Raw genomic sequence first — 25,430 nt, 5'->3', positions numbered from 1 at the left:
CAATAAATTCTTTCATACACATGATATGTTTACTCATCTTGATTTCTCCAGCATTCAATCAATGGCATATAGTAAATAAATCCACCACACTCGTTGAATTGAAACTCCACTTTCTAATTGACTTTAATATGGACACTCTAGTAAAATACCACATTGACAACCTAAAATGACATCTATTTAAGAATAAAATTAAATCCCTAAAATAGCATCTATTTAAGAACCGGGCAACCTGCAGTTTCGTCAGGGATGCACATTTTCATGGTGTCAGTCTATGTTGGCTTCAAACCTCTAGAAATGCAAAGTCACTGCTGGTGCAATGACTCCTCGAAACTGGTGAAGCTAGTCAGGTAAAGGTAAAGGTGGCACAAAAGGACTAAAAGAAACATAGGAACAAATTCATTGAGCACAACTAAGGAGATTGCTAGTTAGCCATTCCCCTGCATACATGGCTACATGCACCGGCCTAGCTAGCTTCATTCCTTGGATTGCATGCACATGAATAAGTGCATGCATGCCTCTCCTGCACTGTGGGGACATCTCATGATTACAAATGGCAGGGAAAAGGCTTTGAGTGGAGATTGGTGCTTGGAAACCTAGAAACCAGCACCGTTTCAGCTGAGAGGAGGACCATGCATAGAGAAGTGGGTCACTTTACTGATCATGTCGCAGGTACAGCCTGAGTGTGTGTATGTGTCATCAGAGAAATGTGATCTCTCTCAAAAGAGGAGAAATGCGAACTAATTTAGAGCTTCCATGGATCCCCTGTCATGTTTATTATTAATTTGCCTTGATTAGTTAAGTAAAATAGAGGAAAGCACTTGCAATAATCGTGTGGCTATAACTAGGGAGTGCAGCTACAACTTGTGTGGCTATAATTCAAGAAGTACTTACATGGTGTGTCCATCTAAATCTCTATGTGGCTAGTTGCTTGTGTTCAGTGCTTGGGATGGGTATATATATGTATGTGGGTGCAAGAAAGTGTATATATGCATGTGTCTGCCGAAGATAACTAACAAAGGTTATAGTACTTAATTAGAAAGCCTAACAGTGGCCATATTTGTACTTATCGATGCATCAGACTCCTGGTTAAGTTGGCCGTCACCCATCTCAGTATATCCTCTGTCTCAAACATGCATGCACGCTTCGAACAAGCTTAGATTTCCAAATGATAGGTGCAATTGAATGCACCATGATATATATATATATATATATGTGTGTGTGTGTGTGTGTGTGTGTGTGTGTGTTCCCTCGTATGGATGCATGCATGCCACACCTTCATGATGTAGACATCACACATATAGATCTAGTTGCAAGCACGAATGCATGCACTAGCTAGTGACTCCAGACCATGCAATGCATTGGTGCTATAATTATACACACAACAAGCACGTAACAAGCAGCCATGCATTGCAAACTAACTCGAATAGATGAACAATAATTCATCACCAAGTAGAAACTAGTTGATCAACTCTCGTATAATATCACCTTTCACCATGCATGATCAACACATTGCATCAAGCTAGTAAACCTAGTAATATGCATGCATTACAAGTTTACAACATGGACCTGAAATGGACGACAACAATATAGAAATGCATCCGCTAAAACAAGACAGGAACAGCAGCAGTGACAGCAAGATAGAAGTAGAACCCCACATGAAAACTCAATGGCAAAAACTAATTTCGCCTACCAATTCTAGAGACCAATTAACCAGCTCGATCGATCGACGATAACCATCACAGCCCTATAATCTTTCACCGCAACTCCTTTGTTTTGATCTTTCTCAGAAGCCATGACTAAAATTAAGCTTCAGGGCTTACATAAATAGGGCTACCTTTTTGCAGCAACCATCATGCTTGGCGCATCGATCACAGTATGTTCCCTGACGACGATGAATTGAATCCTGACAGGTCCACCCAGCCGCTGCCCGGAGCGACAGCGCCGCTGCCCCCATTGTTGCTACTTGCACCGTTGCCGCCACCCCAAAATTGAAGGTTCCCGGAGAGACCAAGGAACTCCCTCGGCGAGCTTGTCATCGCCGTGGACGGTGGATTGTCCTCCATCTTCACTGATGCCAGCTGCGTGATCAGCCCGGCCGAGCCGGGCACCTTGGAGCCTCCCAGCATCTGTCCGGCGAAGCCGGCAGCATCGCCACCGCCTTCCACGTCGAACGGGTAAATGCCAGACATCGGAGGTGGCACGGCGTCGGGGCGGCTTAAGAAGGGGAATTGCTGTATCTGCGGCATGCGCCACTGCTCTAGCCCGATGGCAGTGCCAGCGCCTCCGCCCCCGCCGAGCTGGTAGTCCACGGGATCAAGTGAGCTCAGCCCAGGGAACCCTAACCTTGATGCACCAGTGCTGTAGTTGTAGTGATCTCCACCAAGTGGGTGCAACGAGGCCAGGAAAGGCAGCTGCGCCTGCGGCGGCATGATGGCGGCCGCGGCAGCGGCGCTGCTGCCACCGGTGGCAGTGGAGGAGGTGGACGACGACGTCCCGCCCGTGGCGGAAGCAGATGCGGCCGACGACGAGTTGGACTTGGATGACTTGGTGCGCTTGTTGCGGCGACAGCCGCCGCCGACGGGGACGTTCCGGAGCGCGCCGCCGCGCGTCCAGTACCGGCGGCACGTCTTGCAGAAGTGGCGCGGCTGCGAGAGAGAGTAGTTATTGAAGTAGCAAAACTTGGTGTTGGTGGACTCGCAGCGCGGGCACTTGAGCCCCGGCTCCGGCTGCGGGATCTTGGCGACCCTGGCCCGCTCCGTCATGGAGCCCGGCCGCACCGACGAGCCGCCAGTCGGGCCTCCACCGCCTGCGCTGTCGCGGCCGCCGCTCGCAGCAACTATAATTGACATGTCAGGCCTAGGAGCCATGAAAGGCCCGGGAGGAGGCATCGGCGGCAGTTGATGGTGTTGCTGGTGGTGATGCGGCTCCACGACGCCGACGCCGCCTCCTCCTCCTCCGACACTTGGAAGCTGGCCATGGTGAGCTTGCTGTTGCTGAAAGCAGCAGGAATAGTTCCAAATCAAACACACAGCAATTAAAGAGAAAGGTGCATGAGAAATTGATATCACAAAACCAAAAGAGATGGCCTGGTATATTCAACAAGAGATTTCGCAAAAGAGCGTAGGAATATTTCCTCTCCATTTCCCTCGATTTTGCTTTTTTCATGAAGAAGCTATGGCCAATTAAAGAGAAAAAGCAAAAGAAGCGATTTCGGGGGAGGGAGTAAGCGAAATTTTTACCTGCTGCTGGTTCCAATTGGGTGGATCAAGATAGACAGGAACCGAAGAAAAGACCATGGTATAGAATTGATTTCTTTTGATCTTTTCCTACTTGGGAGCTTCTTTTGCGGTTTGTTTGTTCCTCCTTGCTTCTTTGTGAGATAAGGGTATATAGGTGCTTTAGGGGATCATGCGAGGATGGGGAGGTGGATTGATAAAGGCGGGCGGAGAGAATAACATCCACTAGCCTGCAACCTCTCTCTCTATGCTGGACTGGAATAAGTAATAACGAAGCTGAGAAGAAGAAGAAGAGAGAGGGCAGTGTGGAGAAGAGAGGAGGAAAGCGAAGAAAGAGATGGGAGGGAGAGACCAAATGGAATAAAAGAAGAATGAGGTTTGTTCTCTCTCTCTCTCTATCCTTTTTTTTTTGTCTTAGTGGAGAGCTTGCATTATAAATATTGGATGTGAAACATATGGGAAGAGGAGAGAGAGTTCCTTTGCTTAGCTCGTAAGGATCGATATGTGAGATGGAAGGATGTAGCTACCTAGAGAGTGGGAGATCATGAGAGAAGAGAGAAGATGGCCGGGCCTGGTTTTATGCATGAGGAAAGCTGGAAACCCTAGGGGGCAGCAGGGAGAGGTGGTGATGGCTGTTGTTGTACTATTTGGAAGACTTACTTGCACTCGCTTAGGCTGGCTTGCTGTTGCTGGTTGATTGGCTAGAGGCCGGGGATAAAGATAAACAGTACATGTGGATTGAGCTAGCTAGAAGTTACCAACATGCATGAGCAATAGTTGTCTAGCTAGGCGGTCATTCTAGTGTATGTGCAGGTGCCACTTTATGTCCATATTGATGAAAGAGATCAATCAGTAAAGCTGGTCTTGCTAGTCTTGGACTAGTCTTGAACTGATCTTGGCTAGTGGTGGTGGTGGTGTAGAATTCTTTCCTGTTGTCTCTCTCTCCAACCAAAGTTAATAAGTATAGCTAGACAGTACTCTCTCATGTATATGAGAAGGTAACTTTAAGTATAAAGGGATAAAGAAAGCAATTAAGTCTTACACGAGTCTTGGTGTGCTACGCACAGATCAGCTGGTAGAGGTGGAAAGAAGGGATAGAGATTGATTTTTTTGTTTGTTGGTTTGCACATGGAATAGTGTTTGAGAGTACATGGTTATTGATGCCAAGTTTCCAACCAGTCCTTTCTATCTCCTGTAGATGGACACCCCTATCCTAAATATGTATGTATACTCACTCAGTTTGAAAGTACTGGAAAACTTCAGTGCATGGATCGATGATAGGCTAGACAGCTTTTCTCTTCGATATTGAACTAATTAATGAAGCAAACATGCCATTTGAATACCATTAAAAACTATCATAAAGCTTTACACAATCGAATTGCGCAAGATCTGGACAGATCACGATGTTCTTAGTTATTCTATTCGGGTCCTTTGATAATTAAGTACTAGAAATAAAGTGGCTTCCATGCATGACATAATTGAATAATTTGTCATAATCTTTCCTTTCAAATATTCTCCCAGCTGCCATCCTAGTGTCATTTTTTTCTCTCCAAACAATGATAATTTGATCATTATTATATTATCCCTAACTATCTATCTTGTCAGCTAGTAGCTACCAGCAGTTAAATATCCAGAAGATACTCTTGCTAGCTAGCGGTCATAAATACTCGTCACTTTGATCAAGATCCGGTAAAACTTTTAAAATTTTGACTGTCAATAGCTTCCAGAATATTTAGTTTAGAAACATAAAAATCATATGTGTATATTTGTTTTGAAAAATACTTTCATAATATTATATTTTTATTAGATATTATAACTATATTTTTAATAAAAAATAATAGTCAAAATTGTACATCGAAGACTGTGAAAAATCAAAAATGATAAGTATTTGTGATAAGAGGGAGTAAAATTAGTTTTGGTCAGTGTAGTAGCACGATCTAAGAAGTGTACCCTTCCCATTTATCGATGAGCTAGCTACCTCATTCATGGGGACTCAGGTGAGTGGTGAGTAAGACAACACCACACAAACGCACAAGCTGCAGTTGTAGTTACTTGCATCCTCCTTTCAGAGATTCAGGGTATCGGCTGGCAGTGATCACAGTGCCAGAATGAGATTTTGAACAGAATGGTAGTTGCCAGCTAGTCCTGCTGCTAACTCCCACCGTTATGCATGCACTGCCTTCAGGCTTCAGCTAGCTAGCTGCATGCAAATCAGGTTCCTGCAGAGAAGGTAGTACCATGTCCATGTATCAATCAATACTACGTTCACGTTTGCATATAGCAATAAGATTTGAGAACCTTCAGTTCACCTAGATTATTGCCTACCCACTCATGCAGGATACTGCTAATGAGGATTATGGGGGTAGAACTAAACTTACAAGGTTTTACAGCAAATTCTTATGCGTTCAAATGATGAGATGACGACACAAAAGTTTATCTGGACGACGATGCATGACTAGTCAAGAATTATATAGGAGAAGAACATGACTACTCGAGCTATATATGTTTCGTCATTCAACTTTGAGGTGCATAGCTTTATCTGTCAAGATTCTGCTCCACTTTTGTTCACTGAAGATTGTGTGTGCACTGTGCACTACTAGTCATTTCAACCTGAAGCTCGTGATGCACTGAAGCCCTGAACTCTCTGCGTTTCCTTTGGGGCGAAGAGTCGAAGAGATCATACATGTCACTACCACATAACAGCAAGATCCTGACGGCCAAAAACAGATAGGGAAAGCCTAGACTCGTGATCTTCCGATAAAGAAGAAATGGTGGCACTATTGCCGTTCATAAGCGCCATATAAAAGCTGAGAGCAGGAAATTAAAGAAGACACATCAAACTAGCAGGCAGAAACCATGCACATTCATCGTCTACTGTGACAGTGGCAATGGATCGATTCAGAGATATATATAAGCAGTATGCATTGCATGGGCCACCAGGATGACAGAAGCAGAAAGCTTGTCTATGCTGTGTCATGTAATAAACTGAAGAAGTAGCTAGTGCCGGCCTGGCCTACTATACTACTCGGTACTCACAGTGGGATACAATGATTTCCCCTATCAACCGTCAGTGCCGGGTGTCCAACTGCCGGTGAAAAGCACAACCACGAACCAAAGTGAAAACGCTCTGCTCGGTGCTCGCTTTACCCCCCCCCCCCCCCCACCACCACCATGCATGCACGCACAAGTGTGTTCAGAAGCAGCAGCAGCATGTGGGAAGGAGATGAACAAACACTACCAGCAGCAGCACTGGTACGTACGAAGGATCTGAGCCAAATCATGTGATCGAGCACAAAGTGGTGCATGCGACCGACGCGGCTCATCGGCGGCAGTCGGCAGGAAATATGCCTGCCTATGACGGACGGAAGCGCGGACGCCAGCTGATTAAAGCGATGTGACGATGATTAAGGCCGGGGGCTCTTTAATTACTTAGCCGCTTATGTGTAGGGCCATCTGGACGCCGCCGTCGCCCTGCATTATTATGGCTGACGATCGCGAGCTGCGCGCTGATTAAAGCGAAAGATGCAGCAGCAGCAGCGGAATTTCAAAGGACGCAGAGATCGCCATTTCATGCGACTTTCCTTTTCTACACCCGACATCGAATCGGAGGGTGCGAGCGAGATTCTTCGGTACTTAATTACTAAGTTAAACTAGTTATTTGCACGTGCGTTGCAATGGGCGTCAAAAATTTTGACTAGACAATATTGTTGATTGTGTGAATCACGCACGAGTTCATAACGTCTGTTGTGTTAAAATTTAAACAAGAATTGTGCGAAGATATGTAACAAACTCGATCAGAACGATAAAAGGAGATACGAGGCAATGAAGGAACAAATAATTGATACGAGGCAATGAAGGAGATCATATACCTAGTTCCATATGGAACCGTCCTTGTAACTGTGCACGTACTAAAAGCGAGAAATTGATATAAGAACATTAGGATTCAGTTCAACGTTGAACTAAATTATAAGGCTTCACACCAGAACTTTACCCCCTACATAAACATCACATGTTTTCAATATTTCTCTTACGTAACTATTAGGAGGCAGTGTGCAAGCGTTGCCTTAGAGCATATATACCATGCTAAATGCCAGCATAGTCTAATTCTATAAAAATATTTAGAAGCAAACGCACTACCTCCTCTGTTGATAAACAAACCATACTTAAAAGCAACCTAGCCGTACAACAAAAACAATCCAATGCTAAATACCAGCATAGTGTGATTCTACAAGCTTATTTAGAAGCGACTACACAAACTCCGCTATTAATAAACAAACCATACTAAAAAGCTACCAAACCGCGGACGCTCTTGGAAGAGCTACCTATCATGGAGTCCGCCACCATGTCCCAAGTCTAGCGCTCGCAAGTGGAGTACGACCCCACTGCCGCCCGCAACTGGACACCCCGTCGTCGTCACCATGGATGTGCAAAATCTCCATTTGATTTCCTAGACAGATGCAAGATCCAATGGACAAATTAAGTAAAAGATGAGCATAACATGCAAATATTACTATGTAATAATACTCCACCCATTCTCAGAACACTCGTTTAGTTGAATCCATGTAACAGTGACATTTGCAAAACTGAAAAAAAATAAAGCAACATTAACACCTCATATTTCAAGGCTGGATATCTCACGACATCTATATTTTAGTTCATCCACTGTCTGGTTACACATGCTACAATTTGTCATTTATTAAAAGCTTCACTACAGATGGAACAAAGTGCAAGCTTCATAACATATATTAGTAAGGCAACTAATCAGAACATGACCCGTAGCAACTCAGCTGAAGGAAAATACTATTCGATATTTCAATGCCAAGAAGCTGTAGCAGCTAGCAAGCATACCAGAGGAACCATAAGTCCTCATCATCTCTACAACAGACAACAGAACCGCCAGATGATAGATACACATACATAATCCACAGTTGATTTCAAACAGCTTCACCCCACAAATCAAGGAATTGATGGGTAAAATTGTAACCGAAGCTCAGTTCATGTTGTCTTCTCAGAACCTGAGTCTAATAGTAACAACTGCTCGTACAATAATTGTATCGAGCGTGTAAGTAACAAATATGATTACACTAAGAATGATTCCTCAATAAACTGAAACCAACCAAAGGTAAACAAACGATCATATCTGACAATGTTCAAAGGATATCACAGAAAAAGGCTAAGTTTTGGTAACTTATCCAAGGCAGGCTCTATTTGGGGAATTGAATTCCGCACCGTTAAACTCCGTGCGACCTGGTATACTTCTCAACATCAAAAAAGTCTGGGAAGGAAAGAGCCTATTTACTGTGATGGTGGAGGGTTGCTGCTGCCACCTCCCAACCCTGTCTTCTGCCCCAAGATGCAAATATCAACTCGTATTATGAGAATTGACCACTCAGAATCCACCATGTATCTTAGTGTCAATGTGACAAACTAATATACAAGCAAGTGACAAAGTGATGAAGACGGATGGCCCCTTTCTATGAAAACAATGCGTTGCATAAAAGATACATTTCTTCAATATCACTATTTTGTTTGGGCATTTAACCAAACAATTGCATAGTGTTTATACCCAGCCCCATCATTCATCAAGCAATTAGTAGCATCATATGACATTTTAAAACAAATTGGGAGGTATGGTCACCTTGCATTCTTTTTCAGCTGAATGTTGTAGGCGGTGCCCAGCCTCTCGTCGACCAGCCCGCACGCGTCGCACGGGGTGCTAGCCCTGAGCGGCGACTTGAGGACAACGGATAGGAGGCAATTGTCCTCAGCGCAGAAGACCTCCATGCTGGTGAGGAGGTCGAGGAGCAGGACATCGAACCTGTACACGTCACTCTTCTTGGTGACACCGCCGGAGTGGATGTAGTGCAGGTCGACGTAGCCCAGGGACCGAGCATGGTGTGTGCGGATGACCGCGGCTGGACGACGGCGGAGAACCCCATCTGCGCCAACCTGAAGACGCAGAGCTTCACAGACATTAACGCGTCCATGAGCACGTTCGAGGCCTTCACGTCACCATGCACCACCTGTGGCTTGCACCAGTTGTGCAGGTACTCGAGCGCCCACGCCACCTGCAGCGCCATCGACACCCACTGCGCCCATGGCATCATCCCCGTGGCCTTGCCCCCGTCGTAGAGCCATGTGTGCAGGTTCCCGTTCGCCGTGAACTCCAGCACCAGCACACCTTCCTCTGCATCGACCAAAACCACAACCTTTCATCATGACGCACACTAGTACAATTTGCTTGCGCAGATGCTAGAGGCAAACGCAAGAACGTAGAATAGAGCAGAGCACCCACCTTGTTGGTCGCATAAGGCGAGAAGGTGGACGATGTGAGGGTGGTGGATGCGGAGGACCATGTCAAGCTCCTGGCGGAACACACGGTGGAGGCACTCGCTGGTGCGATGGACCTTGACGGTGGAGAGCGCATCGGAGAGGCGCGCGATGTGCATGGTGCTAAACTTGCCTCACCTGCTGATGGAACTCCTTCGCCACAGTGCCGAACGCCCTCCGGATCCAGCGGTTTCATGGAGGAGCTCACAGATCTGGATGGAGATGTTGGATAGTGAGGGGGAGAGAGAGAGAGAGAGGAGAGAAGTGGAGGCTGGGGAGATTAGATCGTAATGGGGCGCGTGAGAGAGATGAGGGAGCTAGAAGAGAAGGGGAACAGTGTCAACGGCGTGTGCAGGCGATGACAGGTCGAGAGGAGGTGGATCTCGCCAAATTCACCTCGTATCGGAGTCACGCGCGTGCGGACGAGGGTGAGGAAGCACAACGGCTTCAAGCGGCGGCGCGTCAACTCGGCGGCGACGCATGGAGGGACCCACGCGTGTGGGCACTATGATGGGGATGGCTGCCTGCGCGAGGGAGGGAAGCTTCCAGGAGCTGCGGCGGAGGGTAGGCAATGGGGATGACGTCGGGGATGGGGGCGTGAGCGGCGGAAGGGAAGCAGACGGGGATGAGAGAGTGGGGGGAGGCAGTTCGGGAGACGAGAGAAACAACAGGAGCATGTGTGCAATCGGACGTGGATGCTTCGCGCGGTGAGCGGGCACGATCGGACGGTGATACTGCATCCAGTCGTCTAACTATGGCTGACGATATATAGGTTATTGCTTTTTTAAATAGGAGAGATAGTCGTCGACCCTGACAAATCACACATGCATGATGCATCCAAGGCTCTTTGTTTCGATGGATCGATGTGAGATCGACATACTTGAAAGTGCATCTAGGCCCCCTAAGTGGGTTTTGGCTTATTGATGACAAAACGATTAAGGATCTAATATGTTTATCTAAGTCATGAACAGGTCTAAGTCTAAATTGAGAAGACATATGACGTTTGACACCCTTCAAAAAGAAAGGAGAAGCAACGAGGAGTACTCAATAGGATTTAAATTTCTCTATTTTTTGAAATTGAGTCTAGGATAGCCACTCTATTAAGAGGGTTGCATTTGATTGCTTGTTTAGTATCTCAATGCTCAAGATATCCTTTAGAACCAATAAGTTGAGAGACACACTCACCCACGGACACCGGGATGTTAGACAAAAGTTCACTGAGTCCGGAGTCTTTGGTGTTCACCGGATACTCCGGTACTCAGTATTTAGTCCGGAGTCTCCGAGTCAGACTCCGGCAGAGGGTTCTCGGTTCCGTTTTATTGTCCGGAGTCTTCGGTGTTCACCGGATACTCCGATAGTTGGTGAGTTTTAAGGTCGGAGTCTCCGAGTGAGACTCCGCCAAAGGTCGATCGGTTAAGGCATTTATTTTTGTTAAAAAAGGACAGGAGTCTCCGGTGTTCACCAGATACTTCGGTAGGAGAAAATGTTTTTACTGTCCGGCAAGGGTGGCTCGGTTAATATTTATTCTTTTGATAAAAAGACCGGAGTCTCCGGTGTTCACCGGATACTCCGGTACCTGGAGAAGCCGGAGGGTCCGGCAAGTCTCCGAACTTAGTCTGAGTGATAGCCCTGTCAGGACCGGAGACTCCGGTAACTTAACAGAATTGTAACGGCTAGTTCTGACACGTTCTGTGACCGTTCTGACGCCGTTTTTTGAATTGAGACCGGATACTCCGGGCTAGGTCTGTCAGAACAGTAACAGCTAGTTTTTGAGAGAGGGCTATATATACTTCCATACCCCATGGCATTAAATGCTTGCTGTTGCTGCTGAACTCTACACTCCTAGAGCATTCCAAGAGCATTCAAAATCCCTCCAACCACCTCTAGTGCTAAGTTTTGCAAAAATTTAGTGAGTTTGGGTTTGGAGTGAGATTAAGGCACTTGAGCATTGAGTTCTTCATCGAGCATTCGTTGTGATCTTTTCTCTTGAAGCTTTGTGTTTCTAGACGGCAAGGCGTCGCCTGTAGAGCACCCAATCTTTATGAAGTGCCACGGGAAGTTTGTAATCGACTTCAAATTGAGTAAGGAAATTCTAGCTTGATCTTTGTGGTCGCTAGAAGAGGTTAGGGTTGGAAAAGACCCGGCTCTTTGTGAGCTTCTCAACGGAGATGTAGGCACTTCTTTGTGAGGTGGCCAAACTCCGGGATAATCTCTTGTGTTCTTACTTGTGCAATTTACTTAATCGCGTGGATTTAGAATTTACATATAAATTATATTAGTGATCATCTTGCTATTATTTATTGTTATTTAAGCTTTGTGATATCTAGTAGACTTAATATCATCTTTAGATTCTAGTTACTCGTTTTAATTTTTAGTTATTCTTGATATCCTGTATAGACCGGTGACTCCAGACTAGACCGGATACTCCGGACTGACCGGAGTATCCGACCTTCATCAGAGTATCCGGCAGCTTTTAATCCGTTGATTAGTTTTAATTTTCAGAAAAATCTATTCACCCCTCTCTAGACACTTTCAATACTACACGATGAGCATGGTGCAACGATCACAAGGAGCAAAAAAGTTTAGCAAGAAATCAAGCGGCAAAGATTAATTCAGCTTGGCAAAGAAATTTAGTCAGTGAAAGATCAAAGTTTTCCGTACCTGATGGTGTATCACCGCAGCAACGGTTAAGTTGAATACCACCAACTTCGGCATGTGCTTCCATCACGCAAACAGTGCCATCGCCAACAGAAATCATTCTGTGTAGTGCACCAATCCAAAATGAATCAGACAATATGACATTCCCAACCGCAGTTTCACAGCACTTGTACTCCCTGTGATCACAAATAAATGATACTTTAGGTTGCGTGCAATCGATATTTTAAAACTTTAACTACAAATTACTTTTTATATTAAGCTTGTATATTTAAAAATGATTGATACGGGTAGATGTCTTGAAAAATAATTTTATAACAGTGCAACTTTGTTATATATATATATATATATATATATATATATATATATATATATATATATATATATAGGAAAACTAGTATGTACTCCCACATGCAATATACCACCTAAACAAACACTTTATACTCTTTTATCATTTTTAGTATACTCTAATACTAATTCTAAGATACTCCAATATGAGTTGTATGAAAAAAAATTCAATGTTAGCCTTTCATTTTTGCTATATACTCTTTTTTATACATAAAAGAAGTATATACGCAAATTATGATAAAAATCATGGAATTTCATAAAAAATTTCGTGGGATTTGTATTGTAGTATCTTATAATTACTAATGAAGTATATTTAAAGTGATAAAGAAGTATAACACACGTGTAAAAGTGGTATATGAGAGGTGAGAGTACATACACCCAGAAGTACATACTAGTTTTCCTATATATATATATATATATATATATATATATATATATATATATAGGACACCTATTCTATACTCCTAGGAGTATGTACTCCCACATGCAATATACCACCTAAACAAACACTTTATACTCTTTTATCATTTTTAGTATACTCTAATACTAATTCTAAGATACTCCAATATGAGTTGTATGAAAAAAAATTCAATGTTAGCCTTTCATTTTTGCTATATACTCTTTTTTATACATAAAAGAAGTATATACGCAAATTAAGATAAAAATCATGAAATTTCATAAAAATTTTCGTGGGATTTGTATTGTAGTATCTTATAATTACTAATGAAGTATATTTAAAGTGATAAAGAAGTATAACTCATGTGTAAAAGTGGTATATGAGAGGTGGGAGTACATACACCCAGGAGTACATACTAGTTTTCCTATATATATATATATATATATATATATATATATATATATATATATATATATATATATATATAGACACACACTAAAAAATAATAGTCAAGATATATTTTGAACCATATCAATATCCAACACAACACTTATTTGTGACTAATCATCAGCAATGCAGGTAGTCAAAGAGCACAACCAAGTAACAACACCCGATGAAGACTAACGTACGGTACCAAAATATTGGATCGGATATTTCGGAATGACCCCACATAAAGCCGGTAGTCCAAGCTGAAAAAATCATTAGGCGAATTAATGAAAACCTCAACACGCATTGTTTCCCAATGGAAACATACACAACACTGTAAACAATAACCAACGTACGGCTAATTATAAGCCCAAGTGATATGACTGGCACTTGGGGCCGACCGGAAATAAAAGGCCTAACATCTTCCTTTACTACAAAAAATGATGGTGAGAATAGTTTAATCAACTTCCTCAATCTTGGAGCCAGCACCACCCACTGGCCATCTCAGCACCAGCGCCCTGGTACATCTTGGCAATGATGGGGTTGCAGAGGCCTTCGAGCTCCTTCATGGCTTCATCTTGTCCTCAAACTCGTCAACCTCGGAAAGTTGGCTATTGTCCAGCCACTGGATCGCCTGCTCAACGGCGTCCTCGATCTTCTTGTCGACTGCTGGCTTCTTTGAGGCAATCTTCTCGTCCCGGATGGTGTTCCTCCCTCATGTTGTAGACGTAGTTCTCCAGGAAGTTTTTGGCCTCAAATTTCTTGTGCTCATCGTCGTCCGACTTGTACGTCTCAGCTTCCTGAATCATCTTCTCAATATCCTCCTTGCTCAGCCTTCCCTTGACATTGGTGAGGGGTGATCTTGTTCTTTTGGTCAGTTGTCTTGTCTTCAGTAGAGACGTTCAAAATACTATTGATACAAATGTCAAAGCAGGCTGTGATCTGAGGGACACCCCTTGGAGCAGGAGGGATTCCTGAGAGCTCAAATTTCCCAAGGAGACTGTTGTCCCTAGTCCGAGTCCTCTCGCCCTCGTAAACTTGGATCAACACACCAGGTTGGTTATTAGAGTAGGTGGAGAAGCCATGCTCCTTATTAGTTGGAATAGTGGTGTTCGTTGGAATAAGCACAGTCATAACTCCTCCGGTAGTATCAAGACCAAGAGATAGTGAGGTCACATCAAGAAGAATGTCATGTACCTTCTCATTGCCCTCACCACTAAGTATAGCAGCCTAGACAGCGGCACCATAGGCAACAGGTTCGTCAGGATTAATGCTCTTGCAGGGTTCCTTCCCATTAAAGAAATCCTGCAGCAACTGCTGCTTTAGGGATTCTAGTCGAATCACCAACCAGAACAACATCATGGACAATACTCTTATCCATCTTGGTGTCCCTCAGACGCTTCTCCACAGACTCCATGCAAAGAGGTCCATGTTAAGCTCCTCAAACCTGGTTCTAGAGATCGTGGAATAGAAATCAATGCCCCCGTAAAGAGAATCAATTTTGATTGTAGTTTGCACGGTGGAAGAAAGTGTCCTCTTAGCCCTCTCACATGAAGTCCTAAGCCTTCTCAAAGCCCGGGGGTTCCCAGTGATATCCTTATTGTTTTTCCGTTTAAACTCATCGACAAAGTAGTTCACCAAGCGGTTGTCAAAGTCCTCCCCACCAAGGTGAGTGCCACCTGCTGTTGTCTTCATAAAAAATATCCTCCTCAATAGTAAGGAGAGAGACAACAAAAGTCCCACCACCAAGATCGAAAATAAGCATATTCTTCTCACCAACACTAGTTGGCCTTCTTATCAAGACCATAGGCAATTGCAGCAGCAGTTGGCTCATTGATGATATGCATGATATTGAGGCCAGCAATAACATCAGCATCCTTAGTTGCCTGCCTTTGAGAATCACTGAAGTAAGCAGGAACAGTGACAATATCATTCTTCACGGTTGATCCAAGGTAAGCTTCAGCGATCACACGCCTCTTGATAAGAACCATGGAAGAAATTTCTTCAGGAGAGAACTGCTTCTCCTCACCCTTGTACTGCACTACAATCATAGGCGGACAACCTTGTGTGGCAACATCTTGATATCACTCTGGACAGAAGCATCAGAAAATCATCTGCCAATAAGACGCTTGGTATCTACAGAATTTCATAAAAAGAAAAGTCGTTAGAATATCATTTGAAAGTTACGCTCAGTAACTCTGATTACATCAATAGCTACAGGCTTACTCAAAAATATTAGCAAAGTAATCCGTATTTCATTACCAATAATGTCAACAAAGACAAAAGTGTCAGATTTAAAAATATACATATTAGAAGCTTACCTTTTTCTGGGTTCAAGTTTCTCAAGAAGTCCTGGACCATTATAATAATATATAGACATATAGTGGAGAAACAAGATCCAAGAATATGGCTCAAAACTATTCAAACTATTTGAATGTATGAATTATCATGAACAGTTAAATCTTGAGTTTAACAGTGCTAGCTGCCAATTTCTAGATGCATGACCAACCAACTAAACAGTATTTTCACAAGTGTATAGAGGTTTTTGGTTAAAATGGGGATACGCCATGTATCTCACTACCTAACAAGAAAATATCTAATGTGGCCTAGGGAGTACAAGTGCAACTAAATTTATACTATGATTGAAGATATATAATTTAGTTACAAGACGTATAATATGACAATTCTTACAACAAACATCACTAATTTGTCTAGTAACTAGATACAAGGTATAATACAGAAGAACTTAACGCATAGGATAGCTGTGATTCGAATGATTATTTAAAAATGTGTTTTCAAACATGTAAATTGAATTCCAAATAGTTGCTAGTAACTAGATACTACCGTCCAACAAGCATCACCTGCAGCTTTTCAATATAGGTAACAAAAGATTATTACTCCAAATCAGAGCAACAACAGTAAAGTTCATTGCACATAATTCCAAATAATATTAATTTGTCTACAACCTAGGGGCAATGAGTGATTCAGAAAGCATTTAGCCAGCAATGAGTGGTCTGTTTAAACAATCCACACTCGACCATATGACCATGCAACGACTTAGGAACTGATATGTAATTAACGGTGCACTTAATTTGCCACACGGCAAAAATAGCCTCCTCTGAAAACTCCTGATGCATATAAAAGAACTCTGATTTGACAATAAAGTAAAGGAGAAAGCATGATAAGCGGTGATCAATTTTAGTATACATCAATATGAGTAGATCAAGGTGGGATAGGGATAGTGCAATTCTCCATCAGCAGCTTCCGCATGGCCCACGAATCCACAATAATGACTGATCGATTATATGGTCACCACTACGTAGACCTAACATGGATTGAGAATTTAAAAACATAAAAAGTAATTGTGCTTCCTACAGTGAACAATACAGACACATTAGAAAATCACGATAACCCGCGGCCCACGTATCTTGTAACAAAATTATCTCACATAGGGCAAACTCCTATGAGAAAAGGACAGTCAATCATTCACAGTAATATAATTCTTTTCAATATAAATGTATGATAAATTGTTGAAAACAAAAAAATCCTAAATTGCGCGTTCCTACGGATCATCTAGAACCAATAATCGGCCATGTGTACAGACTCGAAAACAAAATCGTAATGCAGATCGGATCTATTCAGACTTTAACAGCCATTGTGCACATACCAAACTATTCACCTTTGGCTGTATCAATTCTAACAAAATATGACTACAACGCGCACTAGATCCAGGGAAACAAACGGATCTATCAAAAGATGCTCACACTATGCAAATCGTGGACAGATATCCACACGTTTAAGCTCAATCACACGGATCGCATCAGAAACAGAGCACTGGGTGGGAAGTGCTTACCAAAGATGGTGTTGATGGGGTTCATGGTCATGACGGCCTGGTTCTTCGCGGCATCGCCGATGAGGCGCTCCGAGTCAATGAACGCGACGTGCGAGAGCGTGGTGCGGTTCCCCTGGTTGTTGGCGATGATCTCGACGCGGTCGTGCTGTCACGCACCGATGCACGAGTACGTCATCGACCTTGGTGGGCGCCATGGATCTCGAGATTGCTCGCGGCGGCGGAGAGGAGTAGAGGAGGGACGGTTGCTAGGGTTAGGGTTTTCGCCGGGTGCTCTGGGAGGCGAGGCGAGGCAACTGGTGCTGCGGTTTTCGGCTGCGGCGGCGAGGTGGTGGTGGTATATTTGAACTCTAATGTGTCTGTGAGTGGGGCCCGTCGGTGGAGTTAACTTTTTTTATGGAGTTGATTTTTCGCACGTGTTGTGCGTTGTGTGACTGCCAGTGGGCTCATCGTTGAAGTCAACTTACTGGTGGGCCTTGTGGCGTGGGTTCATATTGTGGATCCCAGGAACAGTGCCTTCAACGAAACTATAGGTTAGGTCACTCCAATGCAAAATGTTTTAAAGTGATGTCTCTTTATTTTTACCTCACATAGGTACTAGCGTAGAAATTTTCTCTCCAATATAAATTTCTTTCACATCTTTAAAAATGTGATACGTCCATTTTTCTATTAGCTCACGTTGATTTTCTTTGTTCTATGCACGAAACATAAGAGCATGGTCATTGATCATCTCAATGCATTTCTTAGTTTATTTCTTATGTTGAATTATGTTCTTAGTTTATGTCTCATGGAAGACACTAATTTTTTCTCTTCTCTAATTAGTTAGCATATAAAAATTCATAGGTGGCATGATCATTTAATGTCTTAAAAAAATAAGCTAATATGGAGCAATGGGAGCGACCTTACTACATTACTAATTCGCTCATGGCCACTTTGGGAGTACACATCTTTGGGTTAGAGGTGGGCGCCAATTCAATAAAGTATTTTTCTAGTTTTTTTTCTAGTGCAATTTGCTTATGTGAAAGCCGAGAGCCTCTCTGACTGTTGCCAATGGAGATGTTAGAGGTAGGAAAGGTTAGAACAAGAGAGAATGGTTGAATGGGTAGAGATAAAACAATAAGGAGATTGTAAAAAGGGACCGTAAGTAAGATAGAAAGACACGAAAGTGCTATTAGAGATAGAGAAGAACAACACCGGTAATAGAGTTCACGAGAGGAGATAACTCTCAACTAGTAACAAAATGATGGTAATAATACGTTAGGTGGCTATTATTATTTTTTAAAAATGACTATTGGAGTCATGATGACACCAAAATAAAATGCAGGGACCAAATATTCCTTTCATTTTTTGTTTTCAGTTTTGATCACCAAATCTTCAAAAAAACCCTTTGGTTTGGGTACTCAATCAGCATGTAGTTTTTGAAGGAAAAAAAAATCTGCTGGTGCATTTCCCCAATTTACCCACACATTCATACAATCTTAAATTAAACAGTACAATCTACAGCAATAGTAATGAAAACGAGAAATTTGCTTCGAAATGACAAATCCGAAATTTTGAGTTGGTAGCTAAGTTTCCAAAGGTGTTTTTTCGAAAAGTTCAATGTCGATTTGTTGCGCAATTCTGTTTTTTCCTGCTAGATGTGCATCCTTGTCTTGCAAGTCGCACTTCCGTTCAAGTCACTGTCTCGCACGCGTACACGAGAAGGACAAGTCCCCGGATCGTTCACTTCTCAGTAATTATTCTCAGCCGCGACCTGTCCCCGGATCTCCTCCCCGCCGTCTATCTCGTGCCTTCTCTTCTCCCGTGTGTTCGTGCTCTTCACTTGTTCCGCTTCCTCCCCGGCTCAGATCCGTGCCCGTTTCCCAATCTCCGCGCCCGACGGCCGGCGAGCAGGCCTCCTTCCGGCGAACCTGACCACATAGCCGTACTCCTGGACCGGCGCGGGGTGGAGGTCCATCTCTTCTTCTTGGATTGATTTCTTCGTTGGTAAGGAAGCCCTGGATCGCTCGAATGGTGGATTGAGCCTTTTTTTAGCTCTACAGGATCTTAGTCTACGCTGTGAGCAATCTGCAATCTATTCCAGATCATTCTTACTGGGATGATCCATCCATCGAATTGGTTGCAGATCTGTTTGCGGGGTGGTTGCTGGTGGGGTTCTAATAGCAGTTTGTTTTCCAATAATTGGGCCTCAGCTAACTGAAACCCTATTCACCTCGTTAAGTCCGCCCTTGCTGTGTGCTGAGGGAGGGATTCGGGTTGTGTTAACAGTGGAAAAAATAGAAAAACGCTCTGTTTATACTAAGATAATAAAATTACCCAGGTAAGATTAATATGCCTGAATTGGACACTTGCTAATATTTGTTTATTTCGGCCATCGTAGTTCGGCATATTCAGTATGTTCTGCCTTGGTTACCAGTTCAATATTGATATGCATGATGTCTGCTTATTGCTTACACATTCCTTATGATTGACAGAAATTTGCTCATCATAATCTTAATGCAGATTTCTTGGTAACATTCACTCACTGCTGGTTAGAGGCACGTGGTTTGTTTTTGTTGAAGCTGGCGGTGCATGTGAATAGCAGGGCCTGTCATCTGTCTCTGCTTTTGCTTCCAAGCAATGGCCAATGCAAGCAAACACTTGCAGCCTTCAAGCAAAGCAGGAAATGATAAGAAGTACCGGGGCACATTGGTAGCTTCTCCAGCAAAAGCCATTTCACCCAAGTGGGTGAAGCACATTGTGCCACCAAAACACCTGATATTGAGTGGGGACTCGATAGGTCACATGGCATCGTTTTTGGTTAAGGTCGTTGCTCTTGAGGTAGTCAGAAGAGTTTCTAAAGCAAGATGTCCTATTATATGGAATTCTGTTCAAGCATTGCAAATTCTCGTGTATCCTCCGTTTAGCTGGATTCAACGATGGACACCACTCAAATTTGTTGTGCAAGGCATTCAGGTTATTTGATTTGTCAACTCTTCGAAGCCTTTAATTTTTTGAAAAGCCTTGAATTTCTCGAAGTTTCCAAGCTACGCCTAGATATTGTATTAATTCCTTGATGTAGATGAAATATTTCTCAGGTTGTCAATTAGTGCTTTCAGAAATGGCGCCTAGATATCATATTAATTCCTTGATGAGAGAATGCTATTTTGTTGTCAGTTAGCATTTATCTAGAATACCTTCTGTCAATTTAGTTAATCATAGTACTATAATACTTAAACATGGTCTCCTTTACTCACAATCATTTTGTTCAGGGTTCTGATGTAAGTTATATAATTTATTTGTGGTTCACACGTGCTAACCAGGAACAATTTTCTTGAGAAATTAACATAGATCCAGCAGCATTATCCTGTATAGATTATTAAGCTGCTCAATTTTTTTTTTCCATTGACCTGTCTTTAGTAGTCAATATATATATTTTTAATCAACATTACTGCAACTAGAGAGGACTATATTTTAGGCTTTCGCTAGATTGCATTTTTACAGTCTGTAGCCTTTGGCAAACATTGGCAGCAGGGCACAACTTGAGCTCTCCGCTGGTTTATCCATCCAATGGATTTAGTTTATTGGTTTCTATAATAACTTTTTTCTGCACTTGAGCCCCACGCTGATATCCAACCATGACAGGTCCAAAGTTAACCTCTGGTGGAATGTTCCAACTCATTTTCTTCTTCATATTAAGAATTCTACTTCGCTTAGAGTTGCCATTAAATGAAGAGTTTGTTTTGGCATTGGATATGTTGCACATTGAGCTTCTTGAAGCATACACTGGGCTTCTAGTCAGATTAAGAAAACACAAACAGTTTTCTAAAATTGGCCAAGCGCTAGACAAGCTGCGGGGCGGTGCCTGGTGCGTAGCCGCTAAGCGGTCTAGGCAGCCGCCTTTTAGAACAGTGACCACAAATGAGCATGTCTTGTTGTTTCTTATACACATCAGCATTTAACAAAACAACCTGTACTTACTGTAGAGCATCTCAGATCAATTCATGTGATGGTTGCGCCGAAGATTCTCAATTACACCCATTGAAGTGTTCATTTTGATTTTCTGGGTGCTTCTTCAGTACTTTGTTGGATACTTGAATGGGTTGTATGACAAATCAGTTTTTTTGCAGTTGTTAAAATGGCATTTTTTTCAAAGAAAAAAAGAGTTTCTGAGGACTGATGATCTTTCCTCAAACGCAGAAACTATCCATGCCACTGTTGTTTTTGTCTGTCACAACAACATTAAGTGAGCGATCTTCTAGGCGTGACGATGAACCGAGTAGCAATACAGAGCGTCCTGAGACACCTTCTGAAGCAAATGAAACAGAATCAATGTCCAGCACAAGGTTGGCTAAGACTTCAGAAATAAACTAATAAATATATCTTGGTTTACAAATGCTTTGATGACATCATTTGCGTTGAATCATACTATTCTATTTCTAATGACATCCTACCACAGCAATGCGATAGCGGTATGGAAAGAAGTCTGCCTTTCAATAACACTGTTAGTTTTGGCTTGTTTTAGGGATGTTGCTGATGGCACAAAGGATATTGTCTCAGAGAATTGGCTTGTGTTACTTTTCAGGGAACTTGAGAAACAAGGCATCACTTTGCCCGAGAGGTGACTTTCTAGTTTCTTCTAGATTCTTTGCTATTTGTGTGCATGATATCTGGTACTGTTGGAGTATTGGTCCTTGAGTTATGACAGTATTACTAAGATCTGTAAACTACAAAAACACTTTTTTGAGCAGGGAAAAATGCAAGGTAGATTTTGCAGTGATTTTTCTACTGTTCTTATGAATATTGTGACATCAATTAATTATTAAAAAGAGAACTAATTAGTGATAAAAAAACACGCAGAAATATTTTACATTGTCTATGTTATCTGTGATCAGAATAGACACAGCTTTGTAAATTCTGAATTTCATGAATTCTACCAAGTAGATGTTATGTTATTGATGGTAATCCTTTGGAGTGTGAGTTAGCCCGGATTAGCTCAATGAACTTGTTTGTAATGCAATTACCCCGAGACAAAAGAAAGAGAAGATATATGTTTTTTTTTTTGTCATGAAGGTTGCTGCCATTCTTTATTCTTTCAATCAAGCCGTGTAAGCCTGCATCAGGAGGCTAGTCACATGCCTGTAATGAGTAGCCTGGTTTCATAAAACTGACAATCTTGTTTATGGATGTTTCAGGTTCACTGAAGATGAACTACACAGATTTTACATCGCAGCAAATGGAGACTTTCCATGCTTGCTCTCTTCAGTTAAGAAAACAATTCGTTGGAGGGAAACATTCCACATACTTACATTGCAAGAACTTGATAAGTGGTCTCACTTAGTCTTTTGGCATGGATTTGACACTATGCTTCGGCCTTGTCTAGTAATCCGTCTTGGACTTGCATGCTCTAGTATACCCCCTCGTGACAGACCTTGCTTCGGGCAAGCAGTAGGTAACAACCTGTTTCTTCTGGATGTGAATTTATGTTCTTGATGATTTTTTCTGTCCTCTAATTGGCTTGCAAGAAGAGTGACAACTACCTCACTAACATCTTTCTATTCAGTTTCTCAAATTGACCATGGTGTTGTAAATTTGATCAATAAAGAAGATCCGAGAATTACTGTTTTGCTGGATTGTCGTGGAGTTTCTCCATTCAGATTTCCAATGCAAATGATGAGGTCATTTATCACTGTAGTTCAAGAAAACTACCCAAATCGTCTTGGGGTATTATTTGTTGTCCGCCTTCCTCCAGTTGTCAGAGTTATTGCACAGACAATTATTCAAGTAAGATATTTATTCCACCCTACTTGTCATCTCAGAACTGCTCCTTTTTGTAATGTTTTCATCTCTGTCTATTTTAATAAGGTAATGAATATTTTTAAAATTGGCTGCTGTCGTTATGCCTATTATGCTGAGGTGACAATTTTTTTCTACAACTAATGAGCTTTTTTATGTTTAATAAGTGCATTATCGATGATGCACCATCTAGTCATTGTAACACCTCCGGTTTCTCTTGACCACACAATATGTTTGTTCTGACAACTAATGAGCATTTTTATGTTTAATAAATGCATTATTGATGATGCACCATCTAGTCATTGTAACACCTCCAGTTTCTCTTGACCACACAATATGTTTGTTCTAAACATGCATTCCAGATCTTGGAAATATGCTTGTTCAATGATATACAAGTTTTCTAAATCAATGATCGCGTATGTAATCTTTGGTCTTGCGTGGTAATTGTTGATAAACAGCAACAACGTGGCCCTTATTCCTGAATCCAGATGGATGCTGCATATTAAGTGGGGGCAAGCCAAATATTTGAAGAGATGGCACTCTGTATTTCTATCTGCCAATCATGAAATTCATGGAGAAGCATTTGCTTGTTATCAACTGTCCGGTCTTGTATAGATAATCATGACGCCTTGTATACCTGATCACGAGCTTTTCATGATCTTGTTCAGTTAGTGGGTGTTAGTAGGACTGGGGCATGATTCCTTCATGAGCATGACTGCTTAAAATTTGGAAACTCATACTAGCTAATATCTATGCACCTCAACTTTCAGTTTGATGCCAAAATTTTCCGGCCACACTTCCGTTGCTTGTTTTATGGTTACTGCAGTTTGTTTTTTCATCCAGAGTTGGTAATATACTCGACCTACAGGCCAAGCAAGGTTGATTACAAGTTAGAATAATATGTAGTAATGACTGGTTTACATGACAAACAACTTTGCACTGGTAGATTGCAACATCTCACGGTACTTGTTACTTATTCCATACAGGTCTTGAAACCATCTACAAAGCAGAAGTTGCGCTTCGAGGGAGATTCATACAAGAAGACATTGGCGGAGTTCTTGCAAGTTGTGCCAGCTTTTCTGGGCAGTAAATGCAGCTGCTCGCAATGCAAGAAGCCTCGTGATAGTTCATCAATCCAGGCAGGCGAAGGGAGCAAGAGCCAACCTCGCCATATCAGCGTTGATGATGGATCACCCGTCACAAGCTTCGACTTCGATGAGCCAGACATTCCGTCACCTTATAGCTGCGAGAACGCCATAAGGGCCGCAATAATTGGCCTGCTGATGGTGTGCATCTTCATCGCGTTCCTTGCAGGGATGAACGACCCAACATCCCTTCCATCCATTGTGTGAGAGTTATGGAGTTGCCTGGTCTCCTGAAGTAGCACTTAGAGAGGTTGTCAGTTGTAGAGTACATATATATATGTCTTGTGTGCTAGAATGCTAGGGTGGTGTTATTGTTTCTCTTCAGATTGGTTTATAGCTTTGGCTCCCAATGTGAATGGAGATAAATAATATTGTGTGCGTGGCGTGCTCACAGCTCAATTGAGTTCTTTCCTTTTCCTTTTCGTTTTCTTTATATATATATATATATATGAAAGGAGATTTTGATATTGTCTAGAAGGGATGAATAGGTATATCTGAAAATTTTTACAAACTAAATGCAGCGAATTAGTAATATGTAGATTGTTTGTATATATTTTTGTAACCTTTGTAGATATATGGAGGTTTTGTAGGAATACGAGGATACTTTAGAGATTTTAGTAGATGCCTATGCAATTTAATATGAATTAAATCCACGAATTACCCCGTACTTGTGGATGTATTCTAACCTATCTCATCAAGTATCTGCAGTTGAAATTTCACAAGAAAGTAGATCGCACAATATGTATAAATAGAGAGAAGAACTCAAGAATAAGAAACAAGAGTGGAACGTAATTTGTTTTTTGAAGTTTGGATACCTCAACTAGAGGTTTCTATCTCTTCGTTGAGGGGTTTGATCATCTTGAGTTGGGTCTCTCTCAATTTTTTTTCCTTTCCAAGCTCAGTCACTCTTGAGCTTGGTTTACATTCTTGATTTCTTACTTTGCACAGGTAAAATCGAAGTCTTCACAAACTTTCTTACGGCACACCACAACCTTAGGTGCTCGTCGGCGATGCCTAGCCGCCTAGGAATTTTAAGCTCCAAGAGTAACAAACACAACGACGAACTTCTTGCCGATGAACTGGAGTGCCTAATATGAGTTTTATCTCACTTGCACCCAATCTTTCAATTTCTCAACCCAACTTATTTTTCTTCTCAAATCTCACACTAGAATAGAGTGGAGAGAGCACAAATGGTTTTGACTTTGAGGTATTTTGTGGAGGCATCAGTAGCAACCAAAGAAGGAGGGTGAGAGGATATAAATACCCAA

The 25,430-nt window shown here is 42.2% G+C and overlaps 2 protein-coding genes and 2 pseudogenes across 2 annotated transcripts; 1 reads left to right on the top strand and 3 right to left on the bottom strand.

Moving 5' to 3' along the window:
• Window positions 1-1,574: 1,574 nt before the first annotated feature.
• Window positions 1,575-3,987, bottom strand: LOC133913662 (dof zinc finger protein DOF2.4-like). Its single transcript, XM_062356873.1, has 2 exons — window positions 3,240-3,987; window positions 1,575-2,993 (listed from the first exon to the last, which is right to left on the bottom strand). The coding sequence occupies exons 1-2, from the start codon at window positions 3,294-3,296 to the stop codon at window positions 1,869-1,871; spliced, it is 1,182 nt and encodes a 393-aa protein (XP_062212857.1). The 5' UTR covers window positions 3,297-3,987; the 3' UTR covers window positions 1,575-1,868.
• Window positions 3,988-8,870: 4,883 nt separating this feature from the next.
• Window positions 8,871-10,458, bottom strand: LOC133910821 (salt tolerance receptor-like cytoplasmic kinase 1; annotated as a pseudogene).
• Window positions 10,459-13,475: 3,017 nt separating this feature from the next.
• On the bottom strand, window positions 13,476-17,551 carry LOC133913661 (heat shock cognate 70 kDa protein 2-like; annotated as a pseudogene).
• A 1,364-nt stretch (window positions 17,552-18,915) lies between these two features.
• On the top strand, window positions 18,916-24,585 carry LOC133913660 (uncharacterized). Its single transcript, XM_062356872.1, has 7 exons — window positions 18,916-19,228; window positions 19,745-20,197; window positions 21,422-21,567; window positions 21,747-21,842; window positions 22,417-22,673; window positions 22,785-23,005; window positions 24,004-24,585. The coding sequence occupies exons 2-7, from the start codon at window positions 19,862-19,864 to the stop codon at window positions 24,367-24,369; spliced, it is 1,422 nt and encodes a 473-aa protein (XP_062212856.1). The 5' UTR covers window positions 18,916-19,228; window positions 19,745-19,861; the 3' UTR covers window positions 24,370-24,585.
• The last annotated feature ends 845 nt before the right edge of the window (window positions 24,586-25,430 follow it).

This window comes from Phragmites australis, chromosome 3, assembly GCF_958298935.1.
Source record: "Phragmites australis chromosome 3, lpPhrAust1.1, whole genome shotgun sequence".
Lineage (NCBI taxonomy): Eukaryota > Viridiplantae > Streptophyta > Magnoliopsida > Poales > Poaceae > Phragmites > Phragmites australis.
This window is presented reverse-complemented; position numbering and strand designations above follow the sequence as displayed.

Excerpts from the sequence above, each read along its gene's own strand:
- LOC133913662 (XM_062356873.1), bottom strand. The coding sequence starts at position 3,296 with ATGGTCTTTTCTTCGGTTCCTGTCTATCTTGATCCACCCAATTGGAAC. Across the intron at positions 2,994-3,239 it reads CCAATTGGAACCAGCAGCAG|CAACAGCAAGCTCACCATGG; the intron begins GTAAAAATTTCG and ends TGCTGCTTTCAG.
- LOC133913660 (XM_062356872.1), top strand. The coding sequence starts at position 19,862 with ATGGCCAATGCAAGCAAACACTTGCAGCCTTCAAGCAAAGCAGGAAAT. Across the intron at positions 21,568-21,746 it reads GAATCAATGTCCAGCACAAG|GGATGTTGCTGATGGCACAA; the intron begins GTTGGCTAAGAC and ends GGCTTGTTTTAG. Across the intron at positions 23,006-24,003 it reads TTGCACAGACAATTATTCAA|GTCTTGAAACCATCTACAAA; the intron begins GTAAGATATTTA and ends TATTCCATACAG.